At 64.9% G+C, this 15534-nt stretch overlaps 2 protein-coding genes across 4 annotated transcripts; one reads left to right on the forward strand and one right to left on the reverse strand.

Annotated features, from left to right (window-relative positions):
* The first annotated feature begins 1942 nt into the window (after positions 1-1942).
* ATG4D (autophagy related 4D cysteine peptidase) lies at positions 1943-12130 on the forward strand. Of its 3 annotated transcripts, none has more exons than XM_030546058.1 (11): positions 1957-2064; positions 4357-4657; positions 7535-7618; positions 8057-8230; positions 8769-9102; positions 9329-9393; positions 9629-9777; positions 10358-10436; positions 10922-10998; positions 11084-11203; positions 11707-12130. In XM_030546058.1, exons 2-11 carry the CDS (start codon positions 4441-4443, stop codon positions 11878-11880), a joined length of 1473 nt encoding a protein of 490 aa, XP_030401918.1. In that variant the 5' UTR covers positions 1957-2064; positions 4357-4440; the 3' UTR covers positions 11881-12130. The 3 variants fall into 3 exon arrangements, with proteins under 3 accessions (XP_030401920.1, XP_030401918.1, XP_030401919.1); XM_030546059.1 differs by having other exon boundaries at positions 1959-2064; positions 4354-4657; XM_030546060.1 differs by lacking the exon at positions 9629-9777 and having other exon boundaries at positions 1943-2064.
* Positions 12131-13243: 1113 nt separating this feature from the next.
* LOC115642401 (galactosylceramide sulfotransferase-like) lies at positions 13244-15275 on the reverse strand. Its single transcript, XM_030545836.1, has 2 exons — positions 15175-15275; positions 13244-14336 (listed from the first exon to the last, which is right to left on the reverse strand). The coding sequence occupies exons 1-2, from the start codon at positions 15273-15275 to the stop codon at positions 13244-13246; spliced, it is 1194 nt and encodes a 397-aa protein (XP_030401696.1).
* Between the last annotated feature and the right edge of the window lie 259 nt (positions 15276-15534).

A 15534-nucleotide genomic window follows, 5' to 3' on the forward strand; every position in this document is an offset into this window, starting at 1 on the left:
CCCCCTGCTCACTCCATCCCCCCTCCCTCTGTCGCTCACTCTCCCCACTCTGACTCACTAGCTCCTTTTTACCGGGCTGGGGCAGGGGGCTGGGAGAAGGTGAGGGCTCCAGTCGGGGGTGTGGGGCTAGAAATGAGTTCAGGGTGTGGGAAGGGGCTCCGGTCTAAGACAGTGGGTTGGGATGCAGAAGGGAGTGAGGGCTCCAGCTGCGGGGTGTGGGCTCTGGGGTAGGGCCAGGGATGAGGGGTTTGGAGTGCAGGAGAGGGCTCCAGGCTGGGGGTGTGTAGATCTGAGGGGTTCAGGGTGCAGGAGGGGGTTCCAGTCTGGGGCAGGGAGTTGTGATGCAGGGGGAGTGAAGGCTCTGGTATGGGGCCAGGGAGAAGGGATTTGGGGTGCAGGAGAGGGCTCCGGGCTGGGATTGAGGGGTTTGGAGGTGGGAGGGGGGATCAGGGCTGGGGCACGGGGTTGGGGCATGGGAGGGGTCAGGGTGCAGACTCCGAGTGGCACTTACCTCAGGCAGCTCCCAGAAGCAGCGGTATGTCTCCCCTCCAGCTCCTACACGGTGGCGTGGCCAGGTGGCTCTGCACACTGCCCCGTTCACAGGCACTACCCTCGCAGCTCCCATTGGCCGCGGTTCCTGGCCAATGGAAACTGCAGAGCTGGCGCCTGGGGCAGGGGCAGCGTGTGGAGCCCCCTGGCTGCCCCACACTACGCACAGGAGCTGGGGGAGACCAACTGCCGCTTCTGGGAGCTGTGCGGTGTCATGGCAGGCAGGGAGCCTGCCTTAGCCCCAAATGGACTTTTAACAGCCCAGTCAGTAGTGCCAATCGGAGCCAGCAGAGTCCCTTTTCAATGGGGTGTTCTGGTCAAAGACCTGACAACTCTACCGAACCCCGCTCCTCTCTCCTACACAGTCCCATTCCCTGACTTCTCCTCATCCCTGCCCTCCACGCCAGGCTCCCTCTGGTGGACTCACCCTCCCCAGGCCGACTCCACCATGTGCCCCAAAGCCAGGTGCCCTCGACTGCTCCAGCATAACATCGACTTGCAGCTGCTGCCAGTGTCTGGGGACGTCCCCACGGTCTCCCCACGCTGGTGCTGGGCTGTGCTGACGGCGATGTTTGGCATGATGACGGGGGCCCCATGCACCACACACAGACCGGCTGGGCCCCCTAAACGTGGGAACCACTCAGGGGCCGACCCCAGCACTGATCTGCCAGCGGAGGGGGCCCCCCCACTGGGACCCTGCTACCCAGGGCTGCGTCTGAGAGGAGGTCGCACCCCAGTGGGGCTGGCAACACCCGGCTCAGCGAACTGCAACGGGCTGCAGAGGCCGGCACTAAATCTGGGACTGCCGATCCTCCCACCTGCTACTTAGGTGACCTCTGACCCCTCACCCCTTCACCTGAGTGACCTCTGACCCCTCACCCCTTCGTGACCTCTGACCCCTCATTCCCTTCACCTGAGTGACCTCTGACCTATCACTTCTTCTAATTAGGTGACCTCTGACCCCTCACCCCTTCACCTGAGTGACCTCTGACCCCTCACCCCTTCACCTGAGTGACCTCTGACCCCTCACTCCCTTCACCTGAGTGACCTCTGACCTCTCACTTCTTCTAATTAGGTGACCTCTGACCCCTGTTGCTTGGGTGATCTCTGAAGCCCTCTAAACTTCAGTGACCTTTGACCTTCCTATTTTAGTGACCTTTCACCTACTGCCCTTTCAGACCCTGATGACCCACCCGTGACCTCTCGCCCGCTGACCTCTGACCCCGACCCCGCTGTGGCCCCTGACCTCTCCCGTTCCACACCCCGCTGACCCCAGGATGACCCCTCACGGGAGCCGCGCCGGGAACAACTCGCCCCGTCGCCTGGCAACGCCACTTCCGGTGACGTAAGGTGCTGGCAGGGAAGCGCTTCCGCCCGGAGAGGGGCCGGCCGCTTCCGGGTTCTGGCCCGCAGCTAAGATGGCGGCGGCGGCGGGAGGCGGGGGAGCCGCGGGGCCCCCCCCGGGGACAGAGTGAGCAGCGGAGCCGGCCGGGCCCGAGCCCCGAGTCCGCCCAGGTGGGGCCATGGGGGGGCTCTGGGGGCCGGTCCCGGGGGGGGCTCTCGGGGGTTACTTGGGGGGCCGGGCCCGGGGGGGCTCTCCGGGGTTACTTGGGGGGCCGGGCCCGGGGGGGGCTCTCCGGGGTTACTTGGGGGGCCGGGCCCGGGGGGGGCTCTCCGGGGTTACTTGGGGGGGCCGGTCCCGGGGGGGGCTCTCGGGGGTTACTTGGGGGGCCGGTCCCGGTGGGGGCTCTCGGGGGTTACTTGGGGGGCCGGTCCCGGTGGGGGCTCTCGGGGGTTACTTGGGGGGCCGGTCCCGGTGGGGGCTCTCGGGGGTTACTCGGGGGGCCGGGCCCGGGGGGAGCTCTCGGGGGTTGCTTGGGGGACCGGGACCGGGGGGGGCTCTCCGGGGTTACTTGGGCGGCCGGGCCCGGGGGGGGGCTCTCGGGGTTACTTGGGGGACCGGGACCGGTGGGGGCTCTCGGGGGTTACTTGGGGGACCGGGACCGGTGGGGGCTCTCGGGGGTTGCTTGGGGGGCCGGTCCCGGGGGGGGCTCTCGGGGGTTACTTGGGGGACCGGGCCCGGGGGGGGCTCTCGGGGGTTACTTGGGGGCCGGTCCCGGGGAGGGCTCTCCGGGGTTACTTGGGGGGCCGGGCCCGGGGGGGGCTCTCGGGGGTTACTTGGGGGACCGGGACCGGGGGGGGCTCTCGGGGGTTACTTGGGGGACCGGGACCGGGGGGGGCTCTCCGGGGTTACTTGGGGGGGCCGGGCCCGGGGGGGGGCTCTCCGGGGTTACTCGGGGGACCGGGCCCGGGGGGGGCTCTCCGGGGTTACTCGGGGGACCGGGCCCGGGGGGGGGCTCTCCGGGGTTACTCGGGGGACCGGGCCCGGGGGGGACTCTCGGGGGTTACTCGGGGGGCCGGGCCCGGAGGGTGGCTCTCCGGGGTTACTCGGGGGGCCGGGCCCGGAGGGTGGCTCTCCGGGGTTACTCGGGGGGCCGGGCCCGGGGGGGGGCTCTCGGGGGTTACTCGGGGGGCCGGGCCCGGGGGGGCTCTCCGGGGTTACTTGGGGGGCCGGGCCCAGGGGGGGCTCTCGGGGGTTACTTGGGGGGCCGGGCCTGGGGGGGGGCTCTCGGGGGTTACTTGGGGGGCCGGGCCCGGGGGGGGCTCTCCGGGGTTACTTGGGGGGCCGGGCCCGGGGGGGGGCTCTCCGGGGTTACGCGGGGGGGGTTCTGGGGGCCCGGGCGCTGGGCTGCGGTTAGGGGGCTGGGCTGTCCTACGTGGGGCGGTTCCAGGTGTGATGGGGGAGCAGGGCCGTGGGGCAGGTGTCTGGGAAGCCCTGGGCTATGGGGGGTGCGCTGCGGACAGGTGGGAGGTGCTGGGGTTATGCGGGGGGAGTCCCCCAGCAGGCCTGGCGGGTGGTGCTGGGACAGGGCTATGGGTTTTTTCTGGTTGGAGGGGCCCAGCGGGCAGGCTGTGTGGGGATGGCCAGGGCTAGGCAGTGGTTTGGGTGGGGGGAAGGGTGTGGAGAGGGGCCTTGGCTGTGGGGTGCCAGAGCTGCCTGGGAGGCATTGGCTGGGTGGGGAGCAGCAGGGCTGGGGCAGGTTGGGGAGGTGCCAGAGGTAGGTCTTGGCTATGGGCAGTGTCTGGGGGGGGCTTGGGGCTATGAGAGGTCGCTTTGGGTAGCTGCATGGCAGAGAGGTGGTGAAGGGCCTTGGTTGGGGGGCGCCAGGGCTGTGGAGGGGACCACGAAGGGATTCCCTGACAGAGATACTGCGGGAGCTCAGGTGATGGGAGGACCAGGGTGTCCAGGCCTGGCAGTCCTCAGAGAGCCCCCGCAACCCAGTGTGGCAGGAAGCGGCCTCTCCCTGCGTGCCAAGTATGGAAAAAGGGTGCGGTGCGGACAGCACCATGGGGGTGGGGCATGTGGGTGTAAGGTGAGGCTGTAGAGAGGTGTGGGGCAGGGCATGGGGCAGGAAAAGGCTGTAGGGAGAAAGGACTTTATAGGAGGCTTCCCACCATGCCTTTCCCATTACTAACCGCTCTGCGCTGCCCTAGCTTGGGGTGTTGCACTGACTTACTGCCCTGCTGCCTGGATTTGTTCCCTGGGCCTCTCGCTCACCCCGGCTGCGTTGAAATGCCCTTCTCTTGCAGCGGCGTTGAGGGGTGGGGTGCAGACCTAGGGGTAGTGACAGGGTGTGTGTGTGCGTGTGAGAGAGAGACACCGACCTTCACCCCCTGTGCTAACGGTGAGCATCTGAATGTCGCCGCCTCCCTGAAAATAACCCCTTGTCTCTGGTCGCTCAGCAGCTCTGCTTTCCTGGCAATGCACGTGCACTTGCATCCCAGCCCCGCCACCCTGAGAACACCGTCCGGGCCCGTCCTGCCTTCTCAATGAATTCCGTCTCGCCTGCCTCGGTGCAGTACGTCAGCCAGGACGAGCTGCGCCATTCAGATGGCAGGAAGCTCTTTAACCCGAGGGCTGGGGGCCAGGATGGGAGCTGCAATGGGCTGTTCCCGGGGGGAGCGCAGAGCCGCCAGCCCAACGAACCTGACGAGGTGGACAAGATAAAGAACAAGCTCCTCTCGGCCTGGAACAACGTGAAATACGGTGAGCGCCCCGGCCACCTGGCTACTTCCCAGCCTGCTGGGTACAGGCCGCTTGTTGTGCTGGCCTTAGGAGCAAGGAGACCTGCCTCCAACTCTGACTCACCACTCAATGTGCCTGGGATTTCAAATGTGCCGGGGGTGGCTTGGCCAGCGGGGAGGAGAATGATTAGAAGTCACTTGTCTGTGTTGGAATCGGGCTGCCCCCAAATGTGCTGTCCCTGGGGCTTTAAACTCCCCCTGTTCCCGGTCTCCTGGGAGTGCTTGGCCTGTGCCAGCAGGAGCACTTCTGGCCTGGTGTGGTGACAGTAAAGGGAGTGTCCGTGTGTGGAAAAGGCTCTTCCCCCAGCCCTCGAGCTGGGGAGTGGCAGCTGTTGGTCTGTGGGCAGCAGGCAGGTCGATGCATTGCGAGCTGCTAGTTGTCTTGTAGGTTCCTGTGTCGATACCCCTGGTGCTCGTGTCCCTGCCCCTGGCCGTGGGGGGAGCAGACCGTCCTGGGTGCCTATAGGCTCTGTGGCTGTGGCACGTCCAGGCCTATGAGCAAGCCAGGCCTTGATGTTTGTGAGAATCCTGTCAGCTGGATTCCAGCCAGGGGGCCCTGCTGGGAGGTTGGGCTCCCAGCTGTGCTGAGCCCCAACTGTGCTGCGACCCAAAGATTTTCCTCAGTGTGCTTTGAAATTCCTGTTCTAATCCCAGCCCTGAAACTGACCCTCTGGGCCCAGGGCAAGTCGCTTAACCCTCTCTGTCTTCCCTGACGGTCAACCGGCTCGCCCACAGCCCAGGAGGGTGGCGGTCAACCGGCTCGCCCACAGCCCAGGAGGGTGGCAAGGATGAGTCGGTGCCTCCATGCCCTGTAGTACTAACGATGCTCGGCGTGTCTTGCAGACTTAGGGGGGTCCTTAAGAAATGGGGACTATCTAGGGTAATGGCTACAAATTTGGCCCATCATTCATGCTGTTTCTGCCCAGGACAGCTGTGCGGCCCGCTCCTAGCACGGTAGCAGAAAGCTCGGCATGAGTGGTGGGGGTGAGGTTCCCCAGTGCAGCTGAGCAGGTTTCTCTTCCTGTAATTCCGTCAATTCAGGCTCCTCCAACTGGCTGCTGCTGACGTGGCTGGAAAGCCCACACTCCCCCCCAGTGCTGGCTCTGTTTGTGTCAGGGCATCGAGGGCTGACCTCAGACCTAGCCTCCTCCTCCGGGGGGTGCCTATTGCCTGCGTGTGAGAGGCACTTTATCTTGCTGATAAACTAAGCAACATATCTGCTGCATCAGCATGTCAAGAAAGGCAGCTCTGTGTCCTGCGCTCCTCTGGGTGGTCAGGAGCTGGCAGCTGGGAGGTCCTGGGAGATCAGCTGTGCTCCTACAGAGCCCCTGGCCGAAGGTCACCTGCCTTAAGGAGGAGCAGGCTCCTCCTGCTGTGCCATGTAGCTCCTGGGCCCTGGTGCAGCTGGGCTAGGGGCTAATGCGGGAGTGTTTCAAAGGAATCACTACCCTGCAGCCCTGTGAGTGGCCAGGATCAAAGCAGGGTGCAGGGACACCCAAGGGTGGGTGCTGCAGGGCCATGGAGGGCTGGTAGTGTGCATGTTGCAGGGAGCAGGTGAGCTCGGACTGTGCGAGCTGAGAGGTATTCCTGGCCCCAGCTGGCGGACGTGCCCTCGCTCCAGGCTCTGACCCTGCTCATTGCTGGGCCATCCCCGTTCCTCCCAAGCGCGCATTAAGCAGTGGGATTCCGTGTCTGTCGCCTGTTAGTTCCCCCCCGCCCCGGGGAGCAGCCCCTGCGGTGGCGTGGCCTGGCGTGTCTTGTTTTGGAATGTCCCTGCTGCTCTGTGTTGGAGAAGGCAGGTCAGAGCCGTGCCCCTTGCGTTTGGACCAGGTGTGAGGTTTGGGAAGGCCCTTCGTTCCCAGAGTTTGTTCCACCATCAGGGAGTGGCCCCTGGGAAAACGCTCTCCAGCCCAGCCAAGCCTTACTCTGAGGGTGCAGTGCTCTATTGGGCCGGGGAGTGATGCTCTCGACCACATTCCCTGGAGCTCTGGACGGTCTTTCGGATATCTTGGGCCCAGGCCAAGACGCGAACCCCTTGAAGCTAAGGACCGAGGCCTTGATCTGGAGCCAGCAGTGGGGGAGCCAGCGTAGAGAGTGGAGTGGAGGAGAAAGAAGCAACACCTCTGGGGTCTAGATCAGTGCTGCAATTAACATGGCTGCGTCTAACAACCCGCTCCATGCTGCTGGCAAATGCTGATCACAGGTCCTGGAGCCACCCACAGAGGGAATTTCAAGGCGAGGCTCTTGCTTGTTGCCTGTTTCACTTCCTCCAAAGGGCTGTAGCCAGTAGTTTAGAGCAGCAGAGGGAATTGGTGGGAGGGCCATGGCCCAGGCAGCAAGTGGAGCGTGGCATTCCTGAGGGAGCTGCCCAGGGGACTGGCTTGGGTTTGACGGGGGAGGCTGCGGGGCAGGATTCAGCTGCCCCTTGGCCCGCTCTGGCTTGCTTTGCACCAAGGCCTGGCTGCTGGCATGCAAGCAGGCAGGTGGCAAACACAATCAGAGCCGTGGGGACGGGCGCAGTCAGCCCAACCCCCAAGTGATCCCTCCTCCACCCCCCCAGCTGAGTTCATGGTGCCCACCTGACCTGATCGCAGTCAGGACGTGACGCTGAGAGCAGGGCACCTCTGGAGCACCTGGGTAATGCCCCGTGGCAGTGAAATCTAGGGCAGCCAGCCAGGGCATCAGAGCTTTGTGAACTAGCTGACTCCACGCCTTGTGCATGGGAATACAGTTGTGGGTTATTGACCCTGGCGGCTGGGGATGTGAGGGTTCAGCAGGGAATGGAAGGCAGTGCGGATGGGAGGACACTGCTCACTTCTCTCTGCTTCTCCCCTCCCAGGATGGACGGTCAGGACTAAAACCAACTTCAGCAAGCTGTCCCCCATATACCTCTTCGGCCACGGCTATTGCTTTGAGGTGGAGGGTGAGTAGCTGGGTTAGCTCAGAGATCAGCCATGACTCCGTCTTGCGGTTTCTCGCCTTGGGGAGAAGGGAGGCAGCTGCGGAGTTGTGGCATTTCCAAAAGGAGCAATTCCGGTTTCCTGGTTCCCTTGAGAGCTTGGCTCTTCCTCCCGATTCGGGGAGGAGAAAAGTGTCAGCGTGTCACACTTGTGTTGGGTGAAACGCTTCCCACCCAGCTCGACGCAGAATCCCCCCTCCCACCCCTGTCCCCAGTGTTTCAAGCTCTGGCCCAGCGCGCTGCCCTGCTGATGGGGCTCTGTGCGAACATCGCCCCCTCTGGCTGCTGACGGCACAGCGCTAAGAGGTTCCGAAATGGGGCTGTGATTGAGTGGGGAGGCCCCCATACATGTCTGGCTGGGGGTCCCCTGTGGCTGACTGGGCGGAGGGGTCTCTCCTGCAGAGGACGTGGAGCGGTTCCAGAAGGACTTTGCCTCCCGCATCTGGCTCACCTACCGCCGGGAGTTCCAGCAGCTGGAGGGCACCATGTGGACCACGGACTGCGGCTGGGGCTGCATGCTGCGCAGCGGGCAGATGATTCTCGCCCAGGGGCTCCTCATGCATTTCCTCGGCAGGAGTGAGTGGGGAGACGTTGCAGAAATCCAGGGCTAGCCAGCGTGTGCGCAGGGCTCCCGGCTCCATGCCGAGACCCTGGTGGGTGGCAGGTCGGGAGTGGTTAAGACACCCTGCAGGAGGTGGCAATGAGACCGTCTGCCCCCGGGGGAGAGTTCTGCCCTGAGAGCTGGGACAAGACACTGCACATGCTCAGCAAAGGCCACAGCTGCTCTGGCTGCCGGGGTGGATGGAGCAGCCAGCGCTCGGAGCGCCCTGGGTCTGTCCTTTTGTCGGTAATACCCTGCCTAGCCCCTCCCTAGGGCACTCGGCCTTTCACAATGCGGGTGCGTGTTTCTGAGGGAAACTGAGGCAGGGGCAGGCACAGAACCCAGGAGTCGGCCTCCCAGGACAGGGCGTTTCTGGCCTGGACTCCACGAGTGACTTTCAGGCTGAGCTCTGGCCCCTGGAGAGGGGTATTGGCATCATGCCATGCAAGGACCCTGCCCCCTCCAGGGCACACTTGTGGAACACGCTGCCTCTACCTCTCCTGTTACTCCTAGACTGGACCTGGCCCGACGCCTTGTTCACCACCAGCCTGGTGGAGATGGACGCCATGAAGCCCATCTCTCCCGTCCGGCCTGGCAGTGCCGGCCTGCAGCAGCTGCCTGCCCTCGCTGTGGACAGAGGCAGGGACCCCTGGGGCATCTGGGCCCCGCTGCGCCCCCTCAGCCTGCAGGAGCTGGAGAAGGAGCACAGCCACCGCACCATTGTCTCGTGGTTCGCAGATCACCCGCGGGCACCCTTCGGCATCCACCGGCTGGTGGAGCTGGGCAGGAGCTCGGGGAAGAAAGCCGGGGACTGGTACGGCCCCTCCATTGCTGCTCACATTGTCAGGTGAGCAGATGATGGCCCGCAGCACCGGAGATCAATCCACGCCAGCTCCACCGGGGTGGCCCTGGGCGTGACACGGGAGCTCTCCTGAAGCACAAGCCTGTGGCCTGCGATCTCCACCCCTGCGGCGCCTGGCTTTTTCCAGGATGCAGGTGTCTGATCCCAGACGCTGGGCTGAGGCGAGGCCAGGCCGCAGGACGCTCATTCTCTTCCCCTCCATCTCCTGCAGGAAGGCAGTCGAAGGCTGTTCGGAAGCCAGCGGCCTGGCTGTCTACGTAGCTCAGGACTGCACAGGTGAGTGCTGTGCTGGGGGTAGCCTGTGGCTGAAAGCTGACGTGCTCCATGGACCCCCGGGCTAAGGGGCGCTCTGACTTTCAGGTATCACACCTGGGGGCTGGGGGTCTCTCCCTGCCCTGGACTAGGATCTGACCTCCCACTCGGCAGAAGAAGCCAGACTCTACTGGTGTCTATGGTGGCACCAGGCTGCCAGTGATTAACCCCCCTCCCCTCTGTCTGGTGACCCACTCAGTGTACAAGGGGGACGTGGCAAGGCTGGTGTCTGGGAGCGACGGCCGGACAGTGCCAGATCCCGGTGCCAGGCGGAAAGCTGTCATCATCCTGGTGCCCATGCGCCTGGGCGGGGAAACCCTCAATCCTGTCTATGTAGACTGCGTGAAGGTAGGGCGGGGGCGGGGCCTGAACAACTGGGGGACCCTGGTTGGTGAGGGAAGGAATGGGAGGCAGGACTTGTCCAGAAGTCCCTAGCTGTCCTGGGCTCTTGTCCAGCCCCCCTCACATTCGTATCTGCCTGTCCCAATCTCTAATGCTCTCCGAAAGGCAGGGCAATGCTATTATCCCCATGGCACAGGTGGGGAAACTGAGGCACAGAGTGGCTAAGGGAGGTCCCAAGGTGCCCCAGGGAGTCTGTCAGAGCTGGGAATTGAACCTGGGTCTCCCAGGTCAGCACCGTGTCCATCCTTCCTCTCAGCCCCCATCTCGCCAGTTGCTTTGGCACGGCACGTCAAGCTGCCTTGAGACACGTCCCAGTGTAGGAACCTCCTGAGGCCCCATCCTCCTGGAATTCCTCTCGGTGCCGCCCCCATCCAGCTCCATTGTGGAGAGCAGCCCCCTGTTTAGCTGCCTGGATCCCTGCTGCGTGCTGGGCCCATGCTGGGGGCAGGGCTGAGGCCATGGGTGGGGCAGCAGGAAATGGATACCATGGCTAAGCCCCCCACTCCGTGTCTTCGTCTCCCTCCAGGAGCTTCTGAAGCTGGAGCTCTGCATTGGGATTATCGGTGGGAAGCCCAAACACTCGCTCTACTTTGTGGGCTACCAAGGTACGTGTCCGCAAGCCCTGCCCAGCGCCCGTCCCTGGCATGTTGGGGGCAGCAGAGCGGGAGTGGCTGGGCAGAAAACAGGCTCTTCCCATGGGAAAACTCCGGCCCCTTGGCAAAAATTGGAAACAGCAGCTTCTGATTCGGAAATGCTGCTGCGGTGCCTCCTGGGAGTTGTAGTTTGAGTCTCCTTCCTTGGCCTGGCTCCCCGATTGGACTACAGTTCCCATGATGCACGAGTTTCTCCATTGTGTCAGGTGGTGTCTCATGGGAGTCCCTGGCCACAGTGCATCATGGGAGATGTAGTCTGTCTGGGGAGCCTGGGCCATAGGAGAAGGGGGAACAGGAGGGAACCAAACTACAATTCCCCTGTGGCACTGCAGCAGGGTCTGAGTCGCAGTGCTTTGGGTTGGGTGCTGGGGCTGGTGTGATCCCAGCTGCTGTACTCTTGCTGATATTTCTCTCCCTGCAACCGCTTTGCTTTCCAGACGACTTCCTGCTGTACCTGGACCCCCACTACTGCCAGCCCTTCGTGGACACCACCAAGGAGAACTTCCCCCTGGAGGTCAGTACGAGCTGGGGGGTGGGGGGACAGCTCCTGCTGCGGGCTGGCCCCATGGAGTAACCCGCGTACATGCTCTCTCTTCCAGTCCTTCCACTGCAGCTCACCCCGCAAAATGGCCTTCAGCAAAATGGATCCCAGCTGCACCATCGGCTTCTATGCCCGCGACGGGCAGGAGTTGGACACGCTGTGCTCAGAGCTGACCAGGGTAATGGCCACAACAGGCAATGCCTTGGTGCCAGCTGGAGTAGGGACCGGCCAGGGGGGTGCTCTGCTGGGGCCCCAGAACGCCCTGGATGTAGCCCTCCCGCAGTCTCTGGACTGGTGCCTGGCCTCGGCACCGTGCGTGTGGGCACCTGCCTGGGAAAAGCGCTGGGTGGATTCCGCCTCCTGCCACTGGCGGAGACTCAAGCCCGCCTCACTATCTGGATCCTGCCGGGTCAGAACAGGGCAGGGTGGCTGCATGCTCCTCCCCCCATGCGTGCCCATGTGGGTGAGGGCTCGGAACCCGCCGTGCCAAGCCAAGGGGCTGATGCCGCCACTGGCCCCAAGCCTTTTCCCTCCCCGCTGCAGCACGGTGGCTCCCTGAGGTGCTGCTTGGGAGCAGGGGGGCGCCGCAGGGATTTTGCAAGCAGATAACATGTATATGGCAAGGGGGGTTGTTTCTGCCTCCCTTTCGTGGCCCTCTGACTCCAGCCCTCTGCTCCCCAGGTGCTGAACTCCTCGTCGGCCAAGGAGAAGTACCCCATGTTCACGGTGACGGAGGGCCAGGCGCAGGAGTACGGGCTGGCCGAGCTGTGCTCCCGCTTCTCCCAGCAGACCGTGCAGCTGCCCAGGCGCAGAAAGCCCAAGGTGGCCACCTCGGATGAGTTTGTTTTCCTGTGAGCGGGGGGAGGCCGCTCCCCCCTTATTTATTACTTATTTATAGAGACACGGCAGGGGCCATGGGCTGCCCTGCCCACCATGTCACAACACTGGCGGTGCAGCAGGGGGCGCTGGGACATGGCTCGAGGGCACCCCCTGTGGGGACAGGCAGCTGGCGAAGGATGCACCAGCGAACTGGAGCGCCCCCTGCTGCACACTGTGATTTACACTGGAATAAATCCCTGGCACGCGGGGGAGAGCGGTGCCCACACCTAGGCCGGGCCTGTTACTGTGCTAGGATCTAGTGCCCCCTGAAGCTGATCGACTGCTGCGCGGGTATTTGCTGTTTCCAGCTGGAATCTGGCTCTGTCCTCTGCCAGCTCCCGGGCTGCCATGGCAGGACCCTGCTGCCCCTCTGAACTGGAGTGCAGAGGTCAGACTGCCTGGCTGCAGAGGGAGCTGCCATCTGCGAGCACTGACCCTGTGAGGTGTGGGGACACCTGTATCCCCTAGGGGACCCTAGCACTGCTCTCCACCAGCCCCCCATCCTTGTGCATCAGCCCTTGCACCACAGGGAATGAGACTAGGCCTCCGAGCCAACCTGGGGCTAGGCCCTTCCCCCTGGCTATCACTGGGGGGCAGGGAGCAGAGCCACGGGGCTCGTGTGGGGGCAGCAGGCAGCCTTTCCCCTGCTCTAATCCAGCACAGTGGAAAGCTGGAGTCAGGGGCCCCATGGCTTACAGAGTGGCGGCAGGCTGAGAGGGCTTTAGCACGGGAATGGAACCAGCCATGTTTGCCCTGTGTAGTGGGGGGCCGCGGGGGGCAGGCTCTCCCCACTTCCCCCATCAGCACCTCTCAGGGCAGCTGACCCCTCCCCCCCCAGCCCGGGGCAGCCCAACAGAGCAGGGTCTTCGTGCAGCGCCATCAGAACATCAGCCTCAGCTGCTGCTTTCGAATGGACCTGGTTTATTTAGGGTGGGTGCCCCCAGCTCAGGACAGAGTTGGGGGGGGGGTTCCACCCGCCAAAGTCTGGAGCCCCTTGGGCCTCCCGTGTACGATCCTGCGGGAAGGCGAAACCTGGGGCCTGCCTGTGACACAGGGTGTGGCAGGGCTGCTCCCAGCTTCTCGAGGGTGAGCTACGGCAGCGGCTAAGAGCAGGGCCCCCGGGTGCTCAGGGGATGGGGGTAGGGCTGGGCGCTGCATCCATTAATCTCATGGTCCCCCCCCCCCCCCCCGAGGGCTGGCTTGAAGGGCTCAGTCTAGCTAGGCGAAGGGGGGGATGTCAGGCTGAGAGCGGGGACGGGGCAGTGACGCAGCAGCGAGGCAGCCCCAGCTGTCCTGCCTCCTGCTCTGGGCCCTGGGGCTCCCCCCGGCCTGTCCCCCACTAGTCACGCGGCAGCACGCATATCTCCCTGCCGTATTGCTGGTAGTAAAGGCGGGCGTGATACTGCAGCTCTGGAAGCACCAGGCGGTAGCAGCTGGCGTGCTGGGCTGGGGGGAGGCCGGGCCGCAGGTTGTAGCCTAGGATGGCGGCGGTGTCGGGCTGCCAGGGCCGCAGCTCGTCGGCCGTCTCCTCTGGCCCCGCGGCCTCTCCGGCCAGGCAGGTCTCCCGGGTCTCCCGCAGCAGCGCGCGCAGGGCCTCCAGCTCGCCCTTCATGCGCGTGTAGCCGTAGAGCTCCACCCGGCGCCACAGCACGGCCTGGAAGTACCGATAGAGCCGCACGTCCAGCCAGTTCCACGTCCGGATCCGCCACGCCAGCCCCGGGGCCAAGGCCTCGTCCCCGCCCCCCCGGCGGGCGTTGAGCCGCACGTAAGCCAGCTCCTCCAGGCGCAGCCCCAGCAGCTCCCGCGCCAGCAGCAGGGACTCGTCGAAGTGCTCGGCGATGAGCACCAGCTGGAAGGTCCGGTTGAGCCGCTCCAACTCCCGGTCCCACCGGCTGCCCCCTTCCTCCCCGCTGGCCTCCAGCCCCAGGTCAAAGGCCATGGGGTTCCTGGCCAGCCCGTTGCCCGCGTCGGCCGGGTCGTAGTACTGCTCCGGGGCCTGCAGGAAGGCGGCCAGGGGCTGGGGGTGGTTGGCGAGGGCCCGGAAGGCGGGCACGGTGCTGCGGTAGTAGGCGAAGACGGACGGGAAGGTGCGGATGGGGTCGCGCAGGATGGTGAGGTAGAGGCTGTCCAGGGGCATGACCCGGCGCAGCTCGCCGGCTGCCAGCCGCAGGTGGCTGAGCAGCAGGTTGTAGCGGGCGGCGCCCGGCGGCAGCGGCTCCACGAACGCGGCGGCGAAGGGCTGGGGGTAGGCGAACTGGTAGGTGTAGCGGGGGAAGGCGACGGTGAGGTGGTGCCGCTCACCCACGCGGAAGAGGATATTCTGCAGGGTGCTGCTGCCTGTCTTGTGAGTCTTCACGAACACCACGTTGGGGGGCGGGTGGCCGGAGGTCTCCCCCCGCGGCGGCTCGGTGTGGCTGGTTCTACCCACCTCCCTGCAGTGGGGGAGAGGGGGCAGGTGAGGAGCCCCCGGATGCTGCAGGGCCAGGCCCAGCCCCACAGCGCTGAGTCTGAATCGATTGGGGGAGGAGACTCAGCCTGCAGTCCTGGCAGGAGGACCCCAGTATCCTGAGTGCCAGCCTGGGGCCCTGGCTCTGCTGCTCCAGGGTAAATCTCCCTAACCCCTGCCCAGCACTCCCATCACTGGTGGCTGGCCTCAGGGCCCTGTGGGCACAACTCCCCTGCCTGCTGGCAAGGCTGGAGTGGGGGCACCTGGTGCCTACCCCCACCTTGCACCACTTGTCAGCATGCCAGCCCCTGGAGGGCTTAGGGTCTGGCTCACCCCTGCCAGCAATGGGGGGGAAGCCAGGGCTGTTTCCTGTGCAAGCCCGGCCTGGGGTTGTAATGTGCGTGGTGCAATGGGGTGGGGGTGCCTGGGCAGTACTGTGATTTCCCCCCCATGTACAGCACTGGGTGCTACTGTAATAGCCCCCCCATGTACAGCACCTGGCACAATGGCAGCCTGGACCAGGACGGGCTACTGAAGCAGCAGCCCCCTTGCTTTGCTTGCTGAGGTACCTGGCCCTTGGGGAACCCCTGGACCCCACCCCACCCTGCACTGTGGGGTGTGTGTGGTAGGGGGTGTCTCGTCCCAGCCTGCCCACGACCAGCCTTCACCCACAGCAAGAGCTGGGCACTGAGCTATAAGGGAGCCGTGGCCCAGCACCCACAGCTGCTCCTGGCCCTGCCAACAGCCACATTCAGCCCCTGCTGCCCCCCAGGCCCGGTTTGCTGAGCTCCCCCGATGCCCCTCCCCAGGTGCCCGATACTCACTGCTTGGCCACGTGCTGGAGGAGCAGCAGCAGGAGCCCTGCCAGCAGCAGCGCACGGCATCGCCCCGGCCCCGCCAAGCGCCACAGGCGAGCCAGGACCATCTCCCCAGCACTTCTGCCACTCTGTGCCCAGCCTGGGGCCTCACCACCTGCCCTGGCCCCTTAAACCGCTTGGCAATCCAAGGGCTGCCTCGCCTCGCCTCACCTGCTAAGGCGGCTCAGGGGCTTAGCTGCAGCCTGGAGGGGGACGAGTGACTAGGGGCAAGGCAGGATCTGGCTTCAGTTCGGGCAGCACCATCAGCCCTGCACGTCCCCTGCCAGTGCTGGGAGGGACGGGGCAGCTGGGCCCCAGAGCAATATG

This window comes from Gopherus evgoodei, unplaced genomic scaffold (genome assembly GCF_007399415.2).
Source record: "Gopherus evgoodei ecotype Sinaloan lineage unplaced genomic scaffold, rGopEvg1_v1.p scaffold_40_arrow_ctg1, whole genome shotgun sequence".
Lineage (NCBI taxonomy): Eukaryota > Metazoa > Chordata > Testudines > Testudinidae > Gopherus > Gopherus evgoodei.